Below are 26515 nucleotides of genomic sequence, written 5' to 3'. Positions count from 1 at the left end.
TGCTAGGGCGTCGCATAGTTCTTGGGAGGGGGTGATGTCGTTGACGGTGGCGTTTGGATTGGAGAGTTCTTTTATGATGCTGAAAAGTTCTTTGCAGTCGTGGGCGTTGTTTTCTAGGCGGGTTTTGAGTCTATATTTGATGATGAATAAACATACTGTTGTGGCCTTCTTAAGGCTGTTCCCCTTAATGGCTGCTCATACTTTTGACGTTTTATACCATGCACTCATTAAACTTTATAAATGGAAATTACATGCCCACTTCTAATGCCTCAATTAGAAACCCCAGACTTTATAAACAACATGGCTTTTTCTGCAGATTGTGAGCTGCTGGCTCACAGCTTTCCAGCTTATATCAGGCACGACTGGCACAGACATGACACCGTCCCCGAAAATGGCCCTATTGGGATGCACAAGTAATATTCCCTGTGTGAAGCACAAACTCACCTCCATGCCATTGTTCCTGGTACAAAAGACATGTTGCATGCACCTGGGACAGCACTGGCACCCCAACAACCAAGATCTGGCTACGGGCTTTGTCCTACTGCAGTGAGCTACTAGAAGCATACAATGCTGTGATCTCTCCAGAAAATAGGCCCAGGGATATTTGTGACCCATTACACTCTATTTCCTTACCCACTATGTGTTTAGCCCCAACCAGCCCCCATCAATGACCACAAGACAGCTCTGTAAAACAACATCACTGTGGATCACAAACGTAAAATGCAACTAACCCTCGGCTGTGACAACATTGGTACAGCCTTGGTCAATCTGACCCCAAGGTCCTGGAAACCTAGTTATACCATTTGGATGCGAGGATTGGCTCATGACCGTCTGGCCATATAATAATCCTGATAGGGGGCCACGTTCCATCCTTGCACTCCCTTCCTCTTGTGTAGCAGATGACCTTGTTTGCGACACATCATGTATGTACATTGTATTGGTGGGGGTACTTATTTAATAAATAAAACACACCCCTGGTTTTTTTTTTGCAGAAAGACCCGAACTCTTCAAGTGACCCTAGCCTCCCCTTTTCATATACTCAGGGCTATATAGTTCCATGTTGACCCTTAGAACTTGGCATGCAGGAACTATGAAGTAACTTGGGTCCAAATGGGTCGAGGATGTTCTGGCTTTTGGTGTTTTTCTTAATTTAACATGTTTACATTGTTTTCTGTTACTAATAGTCCTTTTTGTAAAGTAAAACACTGACTGGAGCTCAAAGTTACTGAGAATTAACTTTTTTTTGGAATCTCTAATTCTTTCCTCTCCATGAAGATGACTGGTTTCCGTTGTTCCCCTGAGGGAACAAGTGTCTAAAGTGAGTGGCTTGGCTGTCCAATTTTTGTATTGCACCAGCTTTGTGGGCCTGGGACACCTGTAACCTACAAGCTTCATCTTTGGGTTTCTAGCCAGACTTCTACATAGAACATGACTGTGTGGGCTGGTCTCCTTATCCAGTACCCAAGGTAAAATCCTTCACCGATATCTTAAAACTTTTAGCTTGGCCACCTGATGTTTCATTATGGCAGCCTGAAATTTTCTCTCACTTTCATGGTATAAAAGTGGCAAATCAACCCCTCTCCCTTCCCTACCCCCTTCATACCCCCACAGCATCTAATGCATTGAAGTGAAAAATATTCACAGTAAGTTTCCTGGAGCAATTTATTGATTCCGTGGCTTGCCATGGGCACCTCAAGACCGTCACAGGTGATTTGCAGGGCTCTATAAATGTTTGATTGATAAAGATGTGGTATTACCTCATCTGACCCATCTGTCAAAATCAGGTTTGTAGATCACTTTTTCCTACATGGGAGCTAAATATTTTTTTGTCAAGGCAAAAAGATCCTTTTTCCAAACCTCTTTCCATAAATTTTGTATTTTGTGACATTGTTGTACTAGGTGAATTTCACTAACTAGAAGTGGAAGTAACAGTAATGTTTAGTTTCATAAAACCTTAGGTTTCTTTCATAGAAATAGTTATTTTTGGGCACCCTTAATTACTTCCTCACTCCCCCAGGGGGGTTTGCTAAAACAATTTGGATAGAAAATCATAGAAAAATGTTGTTAATTACAGTAAGATCTGTACATTCTAGGCACTCTCAAAACCATAAGTAGTTTATTTTGTTTCTTACATGGTAACATGCTTCTGAAAAAGCCCTCTCCATGGAAATCTAGGGCCAGTGCTATAAAAGAAAAGTCAACTTCTAGGGCCCTTCTACACGTTCCCTGTTAGTGAAATTTGGAGAGCAGCTACCTGCCGATCTGTTCATACATTTGGACAGTTTTAACAGATGCCTCCAGACTTCTAGGTGGACAAAACTCTTATGAGATAACTATGCAATGTCCATCACAACACACCCATTCCCGGTACCCTTAACCTTCGCCACCACTACCAATGTCTGCTTGGAATAAGCATGCTTCTCTATTCAGATATAATAAATATTAGTGAAGATCCCATTGTAGAAAAAGGAGGTAGCTTATTTGCCCTCCTGTTTCTCTAAAATTAGACCTCCCTTTAAATTAGTTTAAAAACCCACTCAACTGCACTGAAACCTTAGAAAATTGTAAAGGGATTTAGGTATAGGATCATAACTTCCATTGAGTGAGGATATGGGATGTATTATATGATGTGGTTTTGCGATCTCACTGTGTAATACACCCTTTTAGGACCAGTAGGTTTCCCTTCGTTAAACTTTCTAGCTCAACCCTGGGTAGCTGTGGCTCCAAACAGCAAGACTTTCACAAAGGAACAAGTGTGAAGCATCACCAAAACAACTGAAGAACAAATGAGAGAGGCATTAAAGAAATCCAACATCAATTTATAAAAATAGACTGTATTTGTATTGTTATTTTTATACACCACAATGAAAAAGATCCACCGGAAGGTTCCAGGAATATAGATTTTAAAAGGTGCAATAAATATGCATTTTTTACTCAACCGCAAATAAGCAATGGCAAATTCAACAAACTTGACACTAAGAAACTTCTTGAGCAAAAACAAGATGTTTTGCGGCAGGTTAGAGGTACCTTGGGCGACCAGCTCCGAGAGGAAGCCAGTCAGAAGGGCGAGTAAGGTCCTCAGAAATTACTACCTCAGCAGGTGAAGCAGTCTTCAGTGCTTTTCAGGCACTTTTATCCTTTGCTGTAGGTTCCTGTGGATGTGGTCCTGATGCAAAGGATACTGGATGCTCAAGGATGCTGTGGATGCAGTCCAGGCCATGAGGTCAACGGCTCTTGAAGACCTCTCTGTCCAGGTAGAAGTGCATTTGCCACTGTGCAACCAGTCATTCTCTATCTCAGTCACAGCCAAATCCTTCCCTGGGCGATAACTTTTCTTCTGGGAGACCAGGCGGCACTCAGCATCAAGTCCTGGTCTTTGGGGCTGCACGGCGGCGGTGGGAAGATTCTGGGATACCAACTTGCTCCAGCAGCCAACTGACCTTTGCATTCTTTTGCTTCGACTGGGCTCCAGAGACGACTTCTCTATGAGCAGGACACAGCAGTCACAGTCCCTTCTTTGCTAGCTGCTAGGTTCTGCATGCATTTCCTTACACTGAGCTACACAATGAACTCTATCAGAATACCTCACACCAGTGCACTCTAAGAGAGCAGGACAACCTGACTGACCTTAAAGTGACAGTCCATCTCCTTTTATTTTTTTACCTGTGAACTGCCTAAATTCATTTCCTTTTGCAGTAAGAGAATTATATTGTTTTTACGATTAGAAATGTTATAAAATATATTTTTTAATGTCAGGATATTTGCTCATTAAAGTAAATGTTCCTCTAGAAAGGCATGTAAACGTTTCTATTTCAAAATCGTAATTGTATCCAAAACATAGGCAAAGATAATCCGTTTTTATAGATTCAATAGAGATTTCAAATGGGAACAAAGTAATTATTCTTTGCATTATTATGGTTGAGTAAAATCTGCTTGATTAGTGAAATTAAGTGAAATGTGTAAATTAATGCGTGGATAAAAGTCTTAAGTACAATTGTAAAGCAACTTCGCTTGTTAATTAAAATTGTGCACCCCATTCTTATGTTGCCTGATATCTGCTTTACCTTTATCAATAGTACAGTTTTATTTTATATTTCTTTATGGTAGATCATATTTCACCAGACCTTCAGTTAAAGAAAGTTGCACCAGTGAAAGTGTGCACTCCAGAGGATAGGAAGACTGCTGAAGTAGTGATGCACCAGCGGACGTTAAGGTAGTGTTATAATTCCTTGAAGACATCCTTTTGCATACATTTTACAAAATAAAATTTAAAGTGCATTTTACTAATGTTCCATTAGGAAACTCTTAATTTTGACAGCCTCATATGCTGATTCAGGGATAAAACAAGATTTATGCATAGCTTATAGTTTTTGTCTCAACTGGTTGAACCGTCTTCTGAGATTATTCTTTCTCTGTTCAAAACATAGTGGTGGGTAGTGGGGAGAATCGTTAATATTACTAATTATTTTTCTTATCCATGTGTCAGTAGAAAACATAATCAGTTTGGTGGGAACACTGTTCAACTCGAGATAGATTGTGCCACCTGTCTCTATTTTTGCAATATTAAAGTGCTTACTCAGAAGCAGTGGGTTGCCTATTATGCAGGTACTTAGAAGGAGTGTAATGATGTCTTAAAGGCTAGGACTGGTTATAAGTCTGAAATGGAACTTAATTTAAAAGTCTGTACATCCTTCACAGTGTATCCACAATTCTGCCTCAATACCCAACAACTGAACTTCTGTTTTCTTTGGCCTTCAAACCTAACCTGAATTGTGGTTCAAACCTCTTTTCTGAAATGTAAAAAGGTTGTGAAGTATTTCACCTGTTATCATGAATCTCTTTTAGCAGTTCCTGGCAAGCCAGCTCTCAGGTAGTGTATGGGGCTCATTATAAACCCGGCGGTTCAGACCGCCATGGACTGCCACCGGCATGGCGGTCTGAACTGCCATATAATAAATACCGCTGACAGTCAGCCTGACGATGGCGGATTACATTATCCGACAGGGCAGCGCTGCCCTCTGGATAATGTACCCTGTTTCTCCCAGCCTTTCCCTGACGGGTTCCCCCACCAGGGAGAGGCTGGTGGAAGGGGTGCTCCGGGGCCCCCTGCACTGCTACTTGACATGGGAAGTGCAGTGCCCCGTCACGCAGGTCACTGCCTGATTTACGGGCAGTGATCTGCGTGACAGGTGCTGCTGCACCCACCGTACTGAGGCATTGACGACGGCTCCATGTGGAGCCATCGGCAATGTCCCAGCCTTGCATTCTGCTGGGCTGGGCCGGCCCAGCGGAATGTTCTGTATGCGGCCAGCAGGGTCTCAAGGGGGCTGGCGGTCTATGGAAAGACCGCCAGCATGAACACGGAGGTGTTTACCGCCGTGTTCATAATGACCCCCTATGTCTAGAGATGTGTGTGCAGGCAGGGGTGGGGTAACTAAATGTTCTCACTCTCACTAGTTTTTGCCACATTTTGTATGCTGTTAAAATTCCATATTTCCTGAACATGGACAACATGTTGTGACAGCCAAAAAAGAGGACTTGGGGACACTGTTCCAGTTGAAATGCACGTGGTGAAAGCCTATTTATGATCACCACAAAAAGGAGCATGTTGGAAATGGCCCTTCTGCAGGGTTATCCCCAGACTTTTTGCCTTCCTCCTTCTCTTTTTCTGACCTCATTTCTACTGGTTTCTAGACTCTGCGCACTTTACCACTGCTAACCAGTGCTAAAGTGCATATGCTCTCTCCCTTTAAACATGGTAACATTGGATCATACCCAATTGGACTATTTAATTTACCTATAAGTCCCTAGTAATGTGCACTGTATGTGCCTAGAGCCTGTAGATTAAATGCTAGTAGTGGGCCTGCATCACTGGTTGTGCCACCCACTTAAGTAGCCACTTCCCCTTGTCTCAGGCCTGCCATTGCAAGGCCTGTGTGTGCAGTTTCACTACCACTTCGACTTGGCATTTAAAAGTACTTGCCAAGCCTAAAACTCCCATTTTTCTACACATAAGTCACCCCTAATGTGTGCCCTAGGTAACCCCTAGAGCAGGGTGCTGTGTGGGTAAAAGGCAGGACATGTACCTGTGTAGTTTATATGTCCTGGTAGTGTAAAACTCCTAAATTCGTTTTTACACTACTGTGAGGCCTGCTCCCTTCATAGGCTAACATTGGGGCTGCCCTCATACAGTATTGAAGTGGTAGCTGCTGATCTGAAAGGAGCAGGAAGGTCCTATTTAGTATGGCCAGAATGGTAATGCAAAATCCTGCTGACTGGTGAAGTTGGATTTAATATTACTATTTTAGAAATGCCACTTTTAGAAAGTGAGCATTTCTCTGCACTTAAATCTTTCTGTGCCCTTCAATCCAAGTCTGGCTAGGTTTAGTTGACAGCTCCTAGTGCATTCACTCAGACACACCCCAAACACAGGGTACTCAGCCTCACTTGCATACATCTGCATTTTGAATGGGTCTTCCTGGGCTGGGAGGGTGGAGGGCCTGCCCTCACACAAAGGACTGCCACACCCCCTACTGGGACCCTGGCAGACAGGATTGAACTGAAAGGGGACCTGGTGCACTTTTAAGCCACTCTTTGAAGTCTCCCCCACTTCAAAGGCACATTTGGGTATAAAACAGGGCCTCTGCCCTACGACCTCAGACACTTGCTGGAGGAGAAACCTGAACCAGAACCTGCAACCTGCCAAGAAGAACTGCCTGGCTGCTCAAAGGACTCACTTGTCTGCTTTCTACAAAGGACTGCTGCCTTGCTGTTGGCCTGCTGCCTTGCTGAACTCTTGTCTGGCTGCAAAAGTGCTCTGCAAGGGCTTAGATAGAGCTTTCCTCCTGTTCCCTGAAGTCTCAGGACCAAAAAGACTTCTCTTTTTCATTTGGACTCCTTGTGCGCCGACAAATTCGACGCACAGCTTGCTCCGCGATGAGAAAATCGCTGCACGCCGATCCAGAAAGACGCCACCTCGACGCGACGCCTACGGTGCGACCGGAACTTCGAGGCCTCGCATGGACAACACCGCCCGACTTCCAGAGAGGAAATCGACGCAACGCCTGCCGTGAGAAAGAAAATTCCACGCACACCCTCCCGGAACGACGCGCAGCCGGATAACAAGCCGAGGAATCCAGGCACAGACCCTGGAACATCTGGTAATCCCGCGAACCATAGAAGGAGTCAGCCCGCGTGCTGGAAAACGACGCACGTCTTCCCCGGGTGAAAAATAACGACGCAAGTCTGTGTGTGAAGGGGCGAAACCGACGCACACACCATTTTTCTTCCTGCAGAACGACGCACGTCTCCCCGGGTGAAAAATAACGGCGCAAGTCCGTGTGTGAAGGGGTGAAACCGACGCACACACCAGTTTTCCACGCATCTCCTCCTCTGCGGCCCTCTGCAGAGATTTTCCACTCCAAACCAGGTACATTGTGCTTGAAAGAGACTTTGTTTGCTTTTTAAAGACTTAAGTCACTTTATATCACTTTTCAGTGATATTTCTACAAATCCTTATTGCATCTTTTATTGTGTTGATCTACAAATATCCAGATAAATATTCTATATTTTTCTAAACACTGTGTGGTGTATTTTTGTGGTGCTATTGTATGATTTATTGCACAAATACTTTACACATTGCCTTCTAAGTTAAGCCTGACTGCTCGTGCCAAGCTACCAGAGGATGGTCACACGATAATTTGGATTGTGTGTGACTTACCCTGACTAGAGTGAGGGTTCTTGCTTGAACAGAGGGTAACCTGACTGCCAACCAAAAACCCCATTTCTAACAGAGCAATATATAAAGGGTGGTAGCAGGTTTTAGTCACAATATGAATTATTGGTTGATGCTACCATTCTAATTCTAGTAATTGTGGTGGTATTCTAAGCTGATTTCACCCTGTAAAAAATGCTAATTCTCTGCTGGGATTTGTTGGTCCATGTTTGAGCAAAACATTTTTCTCTCCTGATTTCCTCAAAGAAGTTATGCAGGCACTCCAGAGCTCACACTATCCTCCTCAGCTATGCGAGAATAAAGTAAAACATGTACTTTCAACAGCAGCAGAGTCCATCAGTTAACGCCCTTTCACCGCCCTCCCAGTGCTCTTCTGCAGATTCCCACAGTGTTCTAATGAACAACTAGAGTGTTAACTTTCTGCTTTTATGAAAATGTTTAGTACACCCGAGGCCGTCTTAATGCCATGAAAGCTGTAAAACTTAAAACTTTTTCTCTAGAAATGAACATAATGAGGGGGGCTTTTTTATCATAGAAGGAAAGTGTTACCCTATAAGCATCTGTTTATGGTGTATATAGTGCTGTAGATTAACACTTTGTGCGTATTCCTGCATATAGTGTTGGCCTTGGATGTGTGCAAGTTGTTTTTCTTCTAAGAACTCTTTCGAGTCACAAGGTAGAGAGGTAGAGTAACTCCTCCTCCTCTTGGTGATAATGAGCATGGGCATGGACTCCATTGTTAGATTGTTTTCCGCTCAGCGGGTGAGGATGGAGTGTGAAATGACGTGATAGGTAGAGAGATGTCCATGCGTAAGAGGAGAAGGGGTATTAAAGGATACTGCAATGGCCTCAGGCTTCCAGGGAGGAGGGTATGTGCATGTGAATCTACAGCACCACATGTTGCAAACAGATGTTTAAACGGTAAGTAACATTTTCCGTTCAATGCATGTGTTGCTGTAGATACACATGCTGTGCATAGACCTTAAAGCAGTCTTCCCCAAAAAGCGGTGGCTAGCATGCGAGTGCTGCAGTGGTTTGGAAAAGTGTACAGAGAACTGCCTGTCCAACATTAGCATGTTGGCGGGCTAGAACATCCACACAGTAGTGTTTTGTGAAAGTGTGTGGTGTAGATCATGTGGTTGTTTTGCATATATCAGCTATTGGTATATTCCCCAGGAAGGCAATAGAGGCCCCTTTCTTCCAAGTAAAGGGTGTGCTGTAGGAGGGGCGGGTTGTATGCTTTTAGCATAACATGTCTGAATGCATTTAACAGGTAGGTCAATTGACTGATTAAGGTGGAATTGAGACACTACCTTATGAAGGAATTTGGGGTTGGTGCGGAGGACAATCTTGTCCCTATTAATTTGGAAGAAAGGTTCTTTCAAGGTGTAATGCTTAAGCTTACTGACATGTCTAAGTGAGTTAATCTTCCAAGAGAGGAATTTAAGGAGTCATGTGTAAAGGGGCTCAAATGGAGGGCCCATGAGCCGTGTGAGTACAATGGTAAGATTCCATGAGGGTGCAGGTGGAATATGAGAAGGGTTGACCCCTTTGAGATCTTCCATGAGAACTTTAATAACTGGTATTTTAAAGAGAGATATGTTGTCTACTTTGAAGATAGACAGCTACTACGGCTAGATGTAAGTATATTGAGGTAAAGACTAGCCCAGCCCAGGAGTAAATAACAGACATTGTCTTGTACTGTAGCTTTAAAAGGATCAATTTGTTTTGAGTGGCAGTAGCAGACAAACCTTTTCCATTTGGCTGCAGAGCAGGCATGGGTGGCAGGTCTGCGGGCTTCTTTGAGAATGTTCATGCACTCAGATGGAAGATTGATGTATCCAAACTGTGACCTCAGGAGCCAGATTGTGAGGTTGAGGGATTTAGGGTCTGGGTGCCTGATTTCACCAGGGTTCTGCATGAGGAGGTCCGGCCTGTTGTTGAGCCTCCCATGAGGATCCAGGTGGGAGCTACCAGGATGAGTGCGCTGTCAGTCTGCTGAAGCCTTCAAACCAAAATGAAAGAAGAGGAAGAGTAGGAAAAGCATAGGCAAATATCCCTGACCAGTTAATCCACTGTGCATTGCTGCTGGACTGTGGAAACCTGGAGGCGACATTGGGGCATCTGCCATTGGCTGCAGTTGCGAACAGATCTATTTGAGGCAGCCCCCATTAGTGAAAGTAACGGAGGAGGACTTGCAAGTGGAGTTCCCACTCGTGGACTTGTTGCTGCATCCTGCTGAGGAGGTCTGCAAAATTGTTGTCCATTCCCAAAGGTAACAGATGAATGTTGCCACGGAGAGCCCAGCACCAAATTGTCTTAGATAATTGAGACAGTTGAGGGGAGCGTGCCACCCCACCCTTGTTTCTGAAGGTAGGACTTGGGTGTCATATTGTCCGTCTGGATAAGGACAACCTTGCCTATCAGGTGAGGTAGGAAGGCTTTCAGCACTGGGTGAACAGTTAGAAGCCCGAGGTAGTAGATGTGGAAAAGGCCTACTTTAGGTTTAGTGCATACATGAAGTCACCTTGCTGTAGATGTGGACTGACATCCTGAAGGGTTACCATGTGAAAGTGCTCTGGAAGGATGTATTCTTTTAGGGGCCTGAGGTCTAGAATGTCTGTGGAGGAGAACACTAGTACTTACCCTCACCCCCCTGAAAACCCTCCCTCCCCCATAGCAGTGGTGTCAGCTGAGCCTAGAGTGCAGCGAATGGAAGGGTTAGGAATAAGCTTGCCCTCTGTTAGTATGTCCGTGCCTCGTTTTAGGTGCCCCTCAGGAAGGTATTGTAGAAGTTCCTCCATCTTATTCCAGTGGACATCTTGCAAGGAGGCCCATGGAATTTGTGATCTGCCAGTGTTTGGCTGATTGCACTACCACCCTTTTCCAGCCACATCTGTGTGTTTGCGTTTGTTTATTTGGGGGCGGAGCATCTCCGCTGGCCTGGGAGTTAGCTCTTTTATGGGCAGTGGTGATGACTACTAAGTCACTTGGGATCTGGCCACCAAAATAAAACTTACAAATATATATAACCCCCCATCCCACACCCCCCCAGGTGTTATAACCCTTGCCCTGACGAGATCTTTAAAAATGTCAGGGGTGTGGCGAAGCTTGGCCTTGAGCATTAGGGGACACTGGGTAGAACGGTGTGTGGAGGAAAGAGTCTTGAAAAGAAAGTCCTCTTCCAAGGGCTCTTAGCGAAGTTTTCCCTCATGGAAGAAGGCAGCTCTATGATCAGCTCCTGGGATGATGTTGAGTCATCAGGAGAGGAGGGTCGGCCAGGGTTGTCTGTGTCCCCTGTGGGTCTATGTCATATATTCCTATGGGTCCCTTTGTGGAGGGGCATTAAATGTGTCACCCCCCCAACCCCTTCCCCTAACCCCCGCCTAGCTCACCCACCCATGTCAGAATGTGGAGACCCTTGAGCTGTTCCTGGAGCTTGTGGAGGATCGGCTTGACTGCTGTGCCGGTGTCAGCTTTGGAGGTCCAAGCCGAAGTCTTTGGTTCCAACGTTGTCTTTTATTTCGGAGTCGGTGGTTCACTCATTGCTGAGGCAGATGAAGTTGAAGCCAAGGACCAGCTTGATGCCGAGGGCTGTCTCGGTTCTGGGGTCATCGGAGCTGAGATGCTCTGTCTGGAAGGCTTCTTCTTTGCAGAGCTGGAGCTGTGCATCCCAAGCAGTCTCTCTATTACAATCATGGCCAGAAGGCAGTGGCAGTCTGAAAGCCTGTCTCTGATGTTCCAGAGGGGCTGTATACTTCTTACAATGGGGCTGCTCAGGATGGTGTCAGGGGGAATGGGAGTACCATACTCAGAGATAGTTGAGCAGGTGCAACATCCTCAATCTCTAGGTCAATTTCCAGGTTGACCCGGAGCTGCCTTCAAGGGAGAAAGCCTCTTTATCTGTAGCTGATGGCTGTGGGTGTTGTCCCCCCTCGACATTGCCTGAAACAAAAATGTTGGGTGTTACTTCCATGCTCCTCTGCAACATCTTGTCCAGGCGGACGCGATGGTCTTGAAGCATCTTTTTGGAGCAAAAGGAGCAGCTGGCGTCGCAGACAGGCTTGTTGTGTTCCGTTGACAAACACAAATCACTGACCTGATGTAAGTCGATCCTGGGTATTTTGCGTGGCAGCGTGGGTGTAAGAAAGTAGCATATTTCTGACATAGTTCTGACATAGTTACCTCCACTTTTTTCCTGGTGTCAGTGTGTTTAGACAGTAGTACACTGGGATCCTGACCCTCAGTGCCTGTGCTCTCTCCTCCAGATTTGGTTGCTGGTAAATCTTTACACCCCACAATTGGTATACTAGTGCACCCATGTACTTAGGTACCCAGGGCATTGGTACACCAGGGGTCTCCCATGGGCTGCAGCATGTATTATGCTATCCATGGGACCCTATGCAAACTGTGTCTGCAGGCCTGCCATTGCAGCCTGCGTGAAATGCTGCAGGCACCTTTCTCTTTAAATATAAGGCTTGCCTTATATCTCGGTCACTGCACTTAGACTCTGTAAGTCACCTCTCTGGTAGGCCCTTCAGCCCAAGAGCAGTGTGAATGTACTCCTGCGTGAGCAGGGCACACTTTCAAACCCCAGACTCCATTTCCTGGGCTTTGTAAGTGTGGGGAAGCCATCTTAAGGTGTGAAGTGGAGACTGATCAAGACGAGTGCCCCAACTACATAATGGCTCCTCCATGGTGAATCATGCAGCTACACCAATTCCTATGCTAGTTGTGTGATCCCATGTACTCTGTGGGTTCCTTAGAGGATCCCCCAGTTGTGCCAGTGCAGCCTTACGGGCTCTTCTGCCCTCATGCTGAAGAGCCTAACTCAAGCAGGGGAAAGCAGAACAAAGGATTTCCTGCAAGGGAGATGTGTGATCGCCTCTCCCTTTGAAATAGGTGTCTCTGGGCTGGGGTGGGGTGGCCTCTGATCTCCACCAGACTGCGTTGAAAGGCACATTTGGTGCCACCTTTGCATAATCCGGTTTACACCACTTCAGGAACCCCTGGTTCCCGATCTCGTGTGAAACCAGACTAGGGACAGGGGAGTGACCACCCTCTGTCTAGCTTCTCCCCTAGGGAGGTGCACATAGCTCTGCCAGGAGGCCACTTGATTCTGCCATCTTGAAAATAAGATGTGCAGAGGCCCCTGGGAGCATCTGACTGGTTAGGCTGCGTAGATGAGGTCCCTGACTACCTCTGACAGGTGGACCACTTCAGAGAGTGACCAACCCCCTTTTAGGGTTTCTTAAGGCCTCCCCAGAGTGTCGGTCTTCAGATTCATCAAGCAAGGCTCTTCAAGGCACTCTCTGAAATACATCTTCTGCTCCTGGCCTCTGGAACCCCCGCCGGTCTGCTTTTCAAACTGAAACGACTGGATCCAGTTGGGAGGCCTCCCACTGCAACATTGTTTCTCCAGCTCCTGCAAGATTGCTGCAACATGCATGGATGTGCATACTCCATGGTCACAAGGACTGTGCCTACATCCAAGAAGCAAGAAGGAATCTCCCTTGGAATGAAGAAATCACTCCCCCTGCTTCTTCAGGCACCTCAAGATGACAACGACCGGCTGGTGGATCCTGCTGTCCCACGGACAACATAAAAGCTCTGCCCACAGGTTGTGGTTCTGTGGTTCTCTCCATGTCCTACTTGTCTTCTGACAGAGGGCCCTTGCTGCAGCCACTGAACGGACCCCCTGTGCACTGCGACTGTTGCTCTTGCCAAGGCTTGTTGACTCTTCCTTCAGGAGATCTTCAGGCTCCAAAAGCCCCAGCTTCCAGCACTCTGCACCTCGAAGATCAGCTTCCACTCTGCAGCTCCTGTGACGTGGGTCTCCTGTTTTGTTGTGCTGCTGAGGCCTCCCTGTGCCTACTGCCAGTGGGTCACTCATGGGGACTCCTCCATCACAGACTGGTTTTCCCTGCTGCTGAAGGCCTGCCATGACTTTTTGCCAAGGATCGAGTCACTAGGCCCTTGCTGGTTCCCAAAAACCTGCAATCTACCTTGCATCAGCTATTTGCATTTGCCGAGGCTTGTTGGTGGCCCTGCTGGCCACTGACACTCCTGCAATCTGGCAACCAACGCAGGACAGCGTGTGGGTGACTCCATGGATCTCCTGCATCCCCTGGACTCCGCAGCTGGACTTCTTCCTTCACTGTGCTGCAGGAACATCACCTCCAACATCGTTGTTTTGGTCAGGAAGGGTCAACCCATGGCGATATTCTTTGGACTGGTGAGCCTCCTGGAACTGGGCCGTGGGCGTTTGGTGCAGAATGGGCAGGACTTGCGGATCTGGGAGTCCTCAAAGGTTTCTTTGAGGACAGGGCCACTGTCCTTGGGAGATATTGGTCCTTGGGTAGGCAGGCAGTCCTCTTGGGGTTTGTAGAGGTCGCTGGTCCTGCAGGATGTGTTGCTTTTTTGTAGCAGGGGTCTTTAAGCTCCAGACACGCCGGTCAGTTGTCGTCTAGAGTATTCACTGCTGGAGCGGCTCTTCAGTCCTTGTATCAGGTCACCAAGAATCCGAAGATCAAGTTTCAGGGGTGGCCCTAAATACTAGATTTAAGGGCGTTCTGGGCACCTTAGGAGTGGACCCAGCTGGGGTGTACACTCCCCCTGGTGTTTACCTTCCAGACCTGCTGTCAAAAGTGAGGCCCGGTCCAGGCGGGCGGGCATCTCCACTAGCTGGTGTGCCCTAAGGCAGCAAAAGAACAGGCAGGAGCCTTTGAGCATCACCGCCAAGTGTTGCTCTTCCTGCATGGGGAAGGTATGAAGCACCTCCACCCAGTGCAGGCTTTGACCCTGATTCCTGAGAGCACAAAGGCTCTTACCCAGTGGGGTCAGAAACTTGTCTGATAGTGGCAGGCTGGCACAGACCGGTCAGCCACATACTAGAGCGCTGGGTGAATTTCAGGGGGCATCTCTAAGTTGCCCTCTGTGTGCACTTTTCAATAAATCCAACACTGTCATCAGTGGATCTGTGGAATTTGTAATGAAAAACTCCAAGCCCATGTGCTCAGTACGGCTACACTACACTTACAGGGTCTAATTATGGGCTTCAACACTGTAGGGGCATATTGCTCATGCAGCTATGCCTTCACCTGTGGTGTAGTGCATCCTGACATAGGGCTGTAAGGCCAGCTAGAGGGCTGACTCACCTAAGCCACAGGCAGTGATTTGTGGGCATGGCACCCCACCAGAATACACAATCTGAAATGGCACTGTGTATGTGTTGGGTGAGGGTTCTCTTAGGGTGGCATAATATATGCTGCAGCCCTTAGGGACCCTCCCTGGTCACAGAGCCCTTAGTACCACTGGTACATTTTACAAGGGACTTAGATGTGTGCTAGAGGTGTGCAAATTGTGGAAGCTGTGGTACAGTTTAGTGAAAGAACACAGGTTCTGGGTCCTGGTTAGCAGGATCTCTGCACCCTCTCAGTCAAGTTAGCATCATATATCAGGCAAAAGTTGTGGATGGGGGGGGGGGGGTACTGCGACAAGGGGCCAGTTTACTACAACACCTGCCTGCCAAGGTAACTTGACAAACCTTGTGAGGAAGACCGAAAGCTGTCAACTGTTGCCGCTCAATCTCCACGCATGAAAGCGCAGAGTTGACAGGTTTGAGAAGAGAACCCTCCCCAGCTGCTGCGAGGTGCTGAACCACCAGGGTTATGCACAGCTGTTCCAGCCATGTCCAGAGACACAGGGCCTCTTGACGAAGAGTCCATGACCACACACTGCCCTGCTTGTTGCAGTACCACATGGTGGTTGTGTTGTCCGTGAACACCTGCTCTAACTTCCCTTTGACAGAGGAAAAAAATGTCTTTAACGCTAGTCTGATCACCCAGGGCTCCAACATGTTGATGTGGCGTCTGGATTCAGCTGGAGACCAGAGACATTTTGGGTATCAGAAAGTAGCAGAAATAACAAACACTCTGCCTACTTTTCATATCGGAACCCTTTCTTTCGCTCTCTTGGCCAAGAGAGCAAAAACAACCTCTTGAAGCAGTAACAAATGATTCTCCGCCAGCCGTTTGAATGTTGCTGGTATGGAGGAGGAAAGGATTGGAAAGGTAGGGCATAGGCCTTCCTGGTGATCTGCAGCCCCCATACATCTGAAGTTATGGACTACCAGTCGAGGAGATGATGGTGTATTCTCCCTCGAACTGGGCCAGCATGGTTCTGCAGAGCCAAACTGGGAGAGCTTTGAGTCTGCAGCTGCAGGGGACTGGATGGCAGACTACTTCTGGCCAGAAGACCCTCTAGATCTGAAGGAACCGCGCCAACGTCCTCGCATAGCAGTGGGTTGGTTGTGTGGGATGGTGACTGGCATAGGGCTGGTGCTGTACTATGTCCTTTCTGAATCCACGAAAGGGGTGAAAGGCAGACATGGATGAGGGGTTGTGGAGAGGCCCAAGGACTTGGCCGAAGCCATGATTCTTTAGAGCACTCCAGCGCAGAGTCTGCCTCCTCGTCAAACATGCAAGTGCCATTGAAGGGCATGTCCATCAGGTTTGCCTGGACATCTCCCCCAAAAAACGATGTACTCCGGCAGACGTGGTGCCTTAAGGCCATTGTTGACGCAATCACTCTGCCTGAGTCGGTCGTATCTAAGCCACAATGAATGATGAACTTAGCTGTATCTCTCCTGTCTTTTACTGCTTGGGCGTGTATGGGCCAGGCTTTCTTCAGGACCTGAGGCAGCACTTGTGCAACCGTATCCCAAACGGTATGCAAGAAATAGCCCAATAAGCAAAAGTTGTTCACCGTCCTAAGTGCCAGACTTGTGGAAGAAAACAAGTTCTTCCCAAGATGGTCGAACCTCTTGGATTCACTGTTTGGGGGAGTGGAAAGGAATGTGCTATGGGAAGAGCAGGGTTGGACTACCAAGCTCTCAGATGTGGGGTGTTTACTGAGAAAGCTAGGGTTGCCCAGCACAGGGGAATGACGGAGGGTGATCGTCCTATTTAATGGAGCCCCTGTGCTCGGCTTTGACCAAGTTCCCAGCAGGACGTCTAAGTGCTTTGTTAAAGGGCAGAAGGTGTTCAGATGTAGAAGCCCCAGGCTGAAGCACTTCCGTCAAGATGTTCATTATGACAGCCACAAAGGGTAGTTCGAGGTTGAGGACCTTCGCTGCCCTACGCTCTGCCATTGCATAGGAAGCTCTCTCCTCCATAGCCAGAATGGGAGGAGAGAGAAAGCCGGTATCTGGAGAGATATCCAGACCACTGGCCTCTCCTAGTTTCTTATACCAGTCCAAACTACACTGCAACTGGTGTTCCAAAGCATCAAGTGACCCCTCCCAATCTTCTCCCATGCCTGGCTATGTAAAATAAGGCTCAGGCAATGATCTGGCACCTGTCGGAGCTGAAATCGCCGATCATCATGAATCAGAATGGGACTGGAGTCGGCGGGAGCATCGGGTCAGGTCCGGCACTGGAGAGGGTCGTCTGGGTACGACCGGCGTCGGTCCAGATCCAGAATCGGATCCATGAGACCCCATCAGAGTCGAAGCCGAAGCCACCGGCATGGAACTGGATAAGGCCTCCTCTGACCCAACGGGGCCCGAAGGCGTGGCAGACGGGTCAGCCCGCTCGAATCAATGGCGCATGGCCTTGTAAAACTCTTTGGTTTCAGAGGGTGTTGATTCGGCTCCTGGAAACAGAGGGGGGGAAGGGAGAGACAGACGTGGAGTCGAACTTGACCATGCCGGGAACGCCGATGTTCCTGCTTCCCCGAGTGTCCCAAGGACATCCAATGGGACGACGAGGACTTGGGGCTCCTGGAGGGACCCCGCAACTCCTAGGAGTCCCTTGTGCCACTGTCGCCAAATGCCAGCCCGCAAACAGCTTTAGGGACTGCTCCCTCAAAGCTTTCGGCGCCATGGCCCGGCAGTCCGAGCATAACTTGGAGTCATGGTTGTGTTCGAGGCACCAGAGGGAAACGAGGTGGGCGTCTGTAGATGACACTCGCAGTGACAGGCGCCAAACAGTTTGAACCTAGTCTTTCTCAATGACATTCTCTAAACTCTTGAATAAAACCTTGCAAAACTGTCAAAAAGTGTCAGAGGGGTAGCAATCTCAAGATCCATGCTAACTGACACAGAAAGAAAAGTACTGATGCCCATGTGCCTGGGTGGCACCTATATAAGTGACCACAGCATCACTTCCGATGCCAACGCCACGTGGAGCCACATAGAGTCACCTGACAGCACGCACAGGGGCACTGCTTGAACAAAAGTTTACAGATTCAGTTCGTCACCGGGAGGAAATCAAATGTAAGAAATCTGCAGCTAGAAGTCTCTATCAGATATAATGTTCGAGGCATGTGTGGCTGTAGATATTCATCCTGCGCATACTCCTGCCATCTAGTGTTGGGATTGGATGTGTGCAAGTTTTTTTTTTCTTCAAGGAAGTCTTTCGAATACGAGGTAGGGGGACTCCTCCTCTTGGTGAATATGCGTATGTGCATCAACTTCATAATTCGATTGTTTTCTTTCCGCCATTGGGTTTGGACATGTGCTCCCATGCTTTGGTTTGACACCTTTGCAGTGCTCTTTTCACTTCACATGTTACCTCCTGTACATCTGTACTGCACTTCGATCTTGCTCCTCTACTTTCCTTTGTGGGTTGATGTTTCAAACCTTCGATCGGGCTGGGTCCGTGCCAACTGCGACCTAGGCCTTGCCGACTGGGGCCTACTCCCATCTCCATTGCGCCTCTCTACTATGCTTCAATGGTAATGGTAATGGAGCAAACGCCCTTCTGCTGTTGCCATCTGTAGGAGGCTTGCTCAGTTTATGGTGTACACCTATGGTTCGGTGCCCTATATTGATACTGTTTAGGTGTCCAATAGCAAAAACTCTCTAGGTGTAGCTATGGTGAGCAGCTAAAGCTTATCCAGGAGGAGTGTAAAGCACTTGCAGTACCTCAATAGTCAGCCAGTAACTGTTCACAAGAAAGAACCACACCAGGTGTTGCAAAAATAAAGTACTCTTTATTACCACACTAGCTCCACTTGGAGATATCAACATACAAAATATACAGTTAGCAGGAAAAGCATAGAAATACATGGGATCCTAATTAAGTGGTATAAGAATGGAGGTGCCCAACCAAGATAAGTGAGTTAGAATCTACTTTTATGGATCCAGCACTCTTCCTAGTGGACCCTGAGGAAACCAGTTGGCACAAAGAAGGTTGGAAAGTGCCTCCACCTGAGGAAACCTAGAAGACCGGAGTACCTACATCAGAGGGCCCCGGTGCATAGGGGTGAAGTGGCATCAGAAACCATAGTTGAAGTCAATGGAAGCGTTGATTGTCCATCTGCCGTTGCGAACCAAGGGCCAGGTGGATGGAACCCAAAGGTTGATTCCAGAAGAGAAGAATCTGGAAAAAAAAAAGGGGACAATGTCAAGACCACTCGAAGATATCCAGGAGGTGGAGGTGCTTATCTAAACCCCCCAGGTCTGTGCCCAGACGTCACAGGTACTTACCTGCAAGCTGTTTCTTTCTAAGTCCACCCCCCTCACCCCCCCGTCTCTATAAGATTCCATTGGGTGCCCAACACCAACTTTGACCTCTGTACCCGGCTGGCCCCATGTTGATGGTGGTGCACCCTTGGTGTCTTCCTAATCTTTGCCCTGTGGACACCATACGTACACATGGACACACTATGCACAGCAGCAACATGGGCATCACCATACACCTTTGCACAACATTATTGTATGGACTTTCAGATGAACAGGGAAGCACAGGTGGAGCAGAAGGTACTACAACACGTTTGCCAACACTTCCTCATGTCATGTAACCAACCCAAGGGAAGCAATACTGCTATATAATCTGATAAACAGAATGGGGATCCAGAAAAGGAGTCATGCTGCAAAACGAAATGGTTACCTGTCATTAGGGGTAGTTTCGCATCTTGAATCATTTTCTGGATTCACATGTGACCATCTGCCTCCCTAAAAATGGGAGGTGCTGCAACCAGGTGGGAGAGAAAAAGAAAAAAGAGATGAGAGGAAGTACACCAAGAAGGGAAAGAAAAAAGAATCAGAAGATGGTGACTATACACAGGAAGTTGCAGGACGCCGTCTGACGTCACACTCAAGATGGACATCATTGTGGATCGTGGTCAACGACGCCCACAAAACAAAAAGATATAGGTGAATTTCTCACTGCAAAACCAAAACATTTGTGTGGAACATAATAAACACAAGTCAACTGTCACCTGTACACAGACTTAGCCTTCAATACAAACATTTATAACATGTCCAATACCTTTACACACCTATGGTGCATCAGGAGCCCATTTGGTTTGTAAACACTTACACCCATTAATTTGACCCAGGATGTACAATATTCGGTAAACACGTAATATAGTACTTACCCACCACTATGTAAACTATAAAACAAACTAGCACATTCATTGGATGATGTCACCAATTATGTCATTTGAGATGTCATCATTGATGTCATAAATTATGTCATACCACAAGTCATGAGTGATGTCATAAGCAATGCATGGCGGATGCCAGTGAATACCTAAACTGGTCTCTTCCATCTAGGGCCAGACAGAAGGGCATCCCTCCCATTATCAGGTATATGCCTCCATAGGACAGCCCCCCCCACTCCTCCTCAGGGATTCTGTGCGCTGCTAGAATGACCTCAAACCACCTGTCTGTCACCCCCCTCACTGAAGTCAAGTACCAAATGTATGGGTGTGTGGGCCTTTCCCTCAGCACTTGACATTGTAGTTTTGCTGCCACCACTGCATTCTACTTGCTGTGCTTTCAAGTCCAGTTCCTTCAGACTCAGTTCATGAGTCAATAAGATTGTTCTTACTGCCAAGGCCCTTTCAGCCTCAGCTCTTCTCTTCAGCCAGTTGAGCTAGCTGCAGCTTCAGATCCATCTTAGCCTGTCTGTCCCTCAGAGGACAGGGTGTGGGAGGAGACACTGCTTCCAGCCTGTGACCCAGTAGGGGACCCCCTCTCTGTGGGCTCCCCTCCCACCTTTGCAGCCACTGCTAAGTAATTTTCCTCCTCCTCATTATCCTTCTCAGGGCCACCACCCTTTTGGTCCTCTGCTGCCTCCCTTAGCCAGTGTGCTTCCTCAAAAGCATATAGGGCACCCTGCAGGTCCTGCCTGATGGACCTCTTTTTCACATCCATCGTTCTAGCCTTGCAGAACTTTCTTGGCCTAGCCTTGCTTACGGCTTGATCAGGGACAAGGTCCATCTCATTGTAGTCTGCTTGGAAGTTGGAATCCATTTCTAACCTGTTAGGGTATCACAGGCGCTACACAAAGTCCTACGTTTATGAAGGAGAGGTAGGATTCAAAACTGGAAAAATGACCAATGAAGAGAAAAAAGGAGAAAACAACTCGTAATGATCTTTAGATGTGGGTGGTAGTGTACACAATTCACTGTAAGGCACTGCAACACAAGTCCTATCCAACCGCTGCCACCAGTGTTAGAAATGAGGTATCTAGTTGGCAGAGCTATACACCCTTGTCCAAGTAGGGACCGCAATCCTAGTCGGGGTATGTCACACACAATCCAAATTATCCTGTGCTCACCCTCTGGTAGCTTAGCACTGAGCAGTCAGGCTTTACTTACAAGGCATTGTGTAAAGTATTTGTCCAATAAATCATACTGTAACACAGTGAAAATACTACATAAATACACCACACAGGTCTAGAAAAACAGGTAATATATATCTGAATAAAATAAGGTCAAAACAACAAAGATCCAATTAGCACAAGTCAAAATATCACTTTCAAAAGGTTTAAGAGTCTTAATCCTTAGAAATAAACAGTTGTCTCTTTGACTAATGATGCACGGATACTGCAGAGGAGGAGATGCGTGGAAAAATAAGGTGTTGCGTCGGATTTTCCGACACAGCACAGGCGATGTGTTGTTTCTTTCTACACTGCAAGGGGTTTACGTCATTTTTTGGCATGCAGTCTTGGTTCCTCACTGCGATGTGGGGATATTTCGACACACAGGAACGATCTGTGAAAATTCTTGACGCGCTGAAGGAAGGCACGGGTGCTGCGTAGATCCGGAAGGTGATGCGGAAAAGTTTTCCATCGCAAGGCAGGCGCTGCTTCAAATTTCCACTCAGGAAGTCAGGCTGCGTTGTTCCAGTTGGCTGTGCGTCAATTTCTCTGTCGCAAGGCAGGCTTCGCATAGATTTTGGCAGGAGGTGCGGCAATGTTTGAAGCACAAGGAGTTTCTTGAAGAGATTAATTTTTTTTGTTGCCCCTGGGACTTCAGAAAACAGGAGGCATGCTCAATCCAAGCCCTTGGAAAGCACTTTTGGGGAGGGCAGCAGTCCTTCTCAGCAAAGCAGTCCAGATGAGTCCTTTGGGCAGCTAGGCAGCTCCTCTGACAGAGTGAAGGTGTAGGTCCAGAAGTGTCTGAGTTGTTGGGGTCAGAGAGACAGTCTATGGACCCAAAAATGCCTTTGAAGTGGGAGAGTCTTCAAAGAGTGGTTTTGAAGTGCACATGTTTTCCTTTCAGTTCAGACCTGTCTGCTAGGGTCCTAGTGGAGGGTTGATCAGTCTACTGTGTGAGGGCAGGCCACTGGCCTTTGAAATGTAAGTGTCAGGCCCTCCAACCTTCCAGCGCAGGAAGACCCATTATGCAGATGAGACAGAGTGTCCTATGTTTGTGGTTGTCTGGGTGAAATGCACAAGGTGCTGTCAACCAACCCAGCCCAGATGTTGCTTGGAGACAGGTGGCTTTAAGTGTAGAGAAATACTCACTTTCTAAAAGTGGCATTTCTAAAATAGTAATATAAAACCCCACCTCACCAATGAGCAGGATTTTCTGTTACCATTTTTGCCATACTAAATATGACCTGGTTACCCCTTTCAGATCAGAATCTACCACTCAATAAGTATATGAGGGTAGCCGTAATGCTAGTCCATGAAAGGAGCAGGCCTCTCATTAGTGGAAAACGAATTTAGGAGTTTTCCACTACCAGGACATAAAAAACACATATGTACATGTTCTGCCTTTTACCTACATAGCATCCTGCCCTATTTGTTACCTAGGGCCTACCATAGGGGTGACTTATATGTAGAAAAAGGGAAGTTTAAGGCTTGGCAAGTACTTTTCCATGGCAAGTCGAAATGGCAGCGAACTTGGACTTCAGAGGAGCTGTACTTCCGTTTCAGCTCTCGCAAACCATGTACAAGATCGTACATTTAGAATTAAGTTAACAGTGTTTTACATTAAACATGTTGCTTGAGGTTAAAAAAATGAATTATGTATTGTTCCCTCTCTCAGATGATGGCTGTGCATAGTAGAGTGTAGGGACAGACTGGCCAGTCGTTTGAGGCCTCTCTTTAAGATGACATGTGCTTGGTAGGGTCTGTGGAGAGAGACTGGCCTCTCTGCTGAGACTTCTTTCTCAGATGGCGAGTGTGCATAGTAGTTTACGTGAGGTGACAGGCCTCTCCTTTCAGACCTCTCTCTCAGATGACAGGTGTGTGTAGTAAAGAGTGTGGATGGACTGGCCTTTCCTTGCAGACCTCTCTCTCAGATGACCGGTGTGCCTAGTAGTGTGTGGAGAATGACATGCCCGTCATTTTGGACCTTTCTCTCAAATGATGGATGTGCATATTACAGTGTGTGGATGGAGTGGTTTTTCCTTTCACACCTCTTTCTCAGATGATGGGTGTGCGAAAGCAGAGTGTGTGGATGGACTGGCCTCTCCTGTCATACTTGTTTCTCAGATGACAGCTGTGCGTAGTAGGGTGTGAGGAGGGGCTGGCCTCTCCTTTCAAACTTCTGTCTCAGTTGGCAGCTGTACTTAATAGTGTGTGTGGAGAATGACAGGCTTGTTGTTTCAGACCTCTCTCTCAGATGACGGGTATGCATAGTAGTGTTTTGAGAAATGCCTGTCCTTTCACACTACTATCTCAGATGACAGGTGTGCATAGTAGGATGTGTGGAGAAAGGCTGGACTCTACTGAGACCTCTCTTGGATGATGTGTGTGTGCATAGTATGCTCTGTCCAAGGACTGTCCTCCATTGTAACTTCCCTCTCTGATAATGGGTGTGCATAGTAGGGTGTGGGAAGAGACTACTCACAGCTCTTACCAAGCCAATTGGCATAAATAGTAGACTCTGATAAACACAACCTCCAGTAAGCGTCCTTCCTATAGTAGCAAATCTGCATATTACAGTGTATTCAGAGATCACCTGCTCTTTTCTGTTTTTCTGAATCCTGCAACTCTCACAAGATTGTAACATTTTTTTAAATAAAAAATGAACCTACTACTTATCACAGTATTTATCTCTTACACACCTCCTTTCAAGAACAAAGACCACAATATTAATTCCTACTAGTAGAGTATATTGCAAACTCATCTATTCCTTTTTACTATTCACGATCCTGCAAGAGTCTAGTGAGATTGTAAAAATGAGTTTAAAACAATACATTTATTATCTTCACAGTAGTTATCTTTGGTTCGATAAGGACACAGGTCTCGAGGGTAGGTTAATAAACCTGCTATCTAGAAACTATTAGTTCCTTTGACTGACCTTGATCCTTCTAAGCGCTATCCTGATATTGGGGATGGTTGACTTTGTTATACGAACATAACTAAGTAAGTGACTACCTATCTTTGATTTCGTTGAATATTTATTCCGGAATGTTGGAGTAGATTGTTTTTTGGTCCTGAAGAAGCGTCATAGGATCCGGCTGGACCACTTGGACGCGAAACATGTAGACCTGTTATAGAGCGATACCACATAGTATCTATCTTTTTAGAGTGGGTGACCATCATCCATCACCCTGACACTCTGATTTGTTTTTAATCTTGGTCTTCATCACATATAACTGATTAAATTATGAGTGATATTTGTTGATGATGAACCAATTTTAACTTTTTCTATTTCACTCCACTTACACATGGGCTCTCCAAATTGGGCACCCTTTCAAAACAAAGGTTTTTGGATGTTCAACTTACTGAGCACCCCGGTTAAGAGCTTCCCCGTGTGGGGAGCCCGTTAGGCATTGCAGTACCAGCCTAACGAGGAGCTGTCCCAATGATGATGCCAGTCATCCATTGTGATGCATGAGGGTCCTTGCTCCTGTACATTTCTGGCTCACTTTAAATGTCTAATTAGATAGGAACAGTGTACTCTTTGATTGTTTACGACTTTATTGGGAGGCTGTACACTGGACCTGTAATCTCCCGGTCCCTCTCCTTTTGATCCGTTATCTTTTACACACCTCATCTCTAAATCTAGGTGGGCTGCCCCTTATATAGCTTGTTTACTTAATTTCCACAACATGCTCAATTTTTCATAGTAAAAGGTAATGGCAGCCATTTCATTTCTAACACTCCAGCAGTCAGCCAATCAGAGCTCTCGGAGGAGCCTTTTCCTCCCGCGAGAGCGTGAAGGCTTACGTGGAAAACAGAAATCTCTACCTCGCATATGTCTCCATTTTCTACTTTGCACTCTTGCGAGCCCAACGGCCAAAATATATAATTATGTTTGACCCGTAGTTTCTCAAAAACGATTGAGCAAATTTACACCAAATCGCATGGAGATTTCATGTTTTGGGAACCCTCTTTTTCCTCTGCCCCCACTTGACAGATCAACCCAAAACTCCGTGCAGGAGCTGAGGTGGATGATCTTTGTTTAGCAAATTTTCATGAAGATTCATCTAGCAGGGACAAGGTTATTAGCAAACTAAGTGATCTTGACAATTAGCAAGATATGGGTGTCTAGAAATATCACATATCTTAGTATTAGGCCAGTGCCAGTATTAATGTTTGCACTTTTTAGTCTGGAATTACTCCCCATTTCAGAATAAATCTGATGAACTTTATGTTGACTCTTTGAAAAGGGCATAGAAGCCTTAAACTAATCCTGTGAAATAATTCATTGGTGTGTGAAAGGATAGTTTTATAGAGCAAAATTCAGCTGAATATGAAATCTCTTGAATTAGTATATCTTAAAACCAGTGTTCCTGGTGGAGAAGCAGGAAGAAGTTGTAAACATGTATATTCACAATTATTATCTAAACAGTTAGCCACTAACCCAAGAACATTTCAAAGTTCCATGCTTTTTGCATGAAACATTTAAAGTAGCACTGCGTTTGCTATGATTTATTTATGTTTTTTTCAGACTTTATAATCAGTTGGAAGAAGTCAAAACCAAAAGGATGGAGAAAATGAGGCAAGAAACATATAATAAAAACAGAGGGAAGGCAAAGGAATTTCATAAGGTAATCCGTTTTAAATTTGTGAGAAAACAAAGGAGTGTATGTATGTTCATATGTGTATAAAATATATATGGTTGTATGTAATAAAGTTGACTTTAAAAATGTCAACTACGTTATAGTCAAAATTGTTGCTTTAATAATGTTGTATCCTTCACAATTACCTATGACAATTCCAAAAGTGTCATATTTTAAAAGTTGTTTTTATTATAGCATTCTTTAATTTATTTAATAACCCCATTGTGCCACTTATTGGTTTCACACCCTTAAAACTTACCCAACCCTTTCTAATCCTTAATGCCCCCCTTCCTTGTGCCCTAAAGACCACTTATTACTAGTTAATGCCTCTCTTCCCAGAACCGTTAATAACCCTTGCTACCCCTTAAATACTACCCTTCCCTGAAACTTAAAAATCCCATACCACCCCATAATGTATCCTACCCTACCCTATAAAGCACTTACTATTCCTTAATTCCTCTGAATCCTAGAAACCCATTTATAGTGCCCTTCCCCTTTCCCCACTTTACTGTAAATTCTCCTCT

At 46.2% G+C, this 26515-nt stretch overlaps 1 protein-coding gene across 3 annotated transcripts in view; it reads left to right on the top strand.

The window, feature by feature from the left end:
- The window catches only part of CEP295 (centrosomal protein 295), a 541368-nt gene that overhangs the window by 500175 nt on the left and 14678 nt on the right, over positions 1-26515 (top strand). For all 3 annotated transcript variants that reach the window (XM_069202438.1, XM_069202439.1, XM_069202440.1), the window contains 2 exons: positions 4108-4213; positions 25880-25979. In XM_069202438.1, coding sequence (XP_069058539.1) covers positions 4108-4213; positions 25880-25979 — 206 coding nt within the window. The remainder of the gene's footprint in view (positions 1-4107; positions 4214-25879; positions 25980-26515) is intronic.

This window comes from Pleurodeles waltl, chromosome 8, assembly GCF_031143425.1.
Source record: "Pleurodeles waltl isolate 20211129_DDA chromosome 8, aPleWal1.hap1.20221129, whole genome shotgun sequence".
Lineage (NCBI taxonomy): Eukaryota > Metazoa > Chordata > Amphibia > Caudata > Salamandridae > Pleurodeles > Pleurodeles waltl.
The sequence above is the reverse complement of the archived record's forward strand: the minus strand, read 5'-3'. Positions and strand labels throughout refer to the sequence as shown.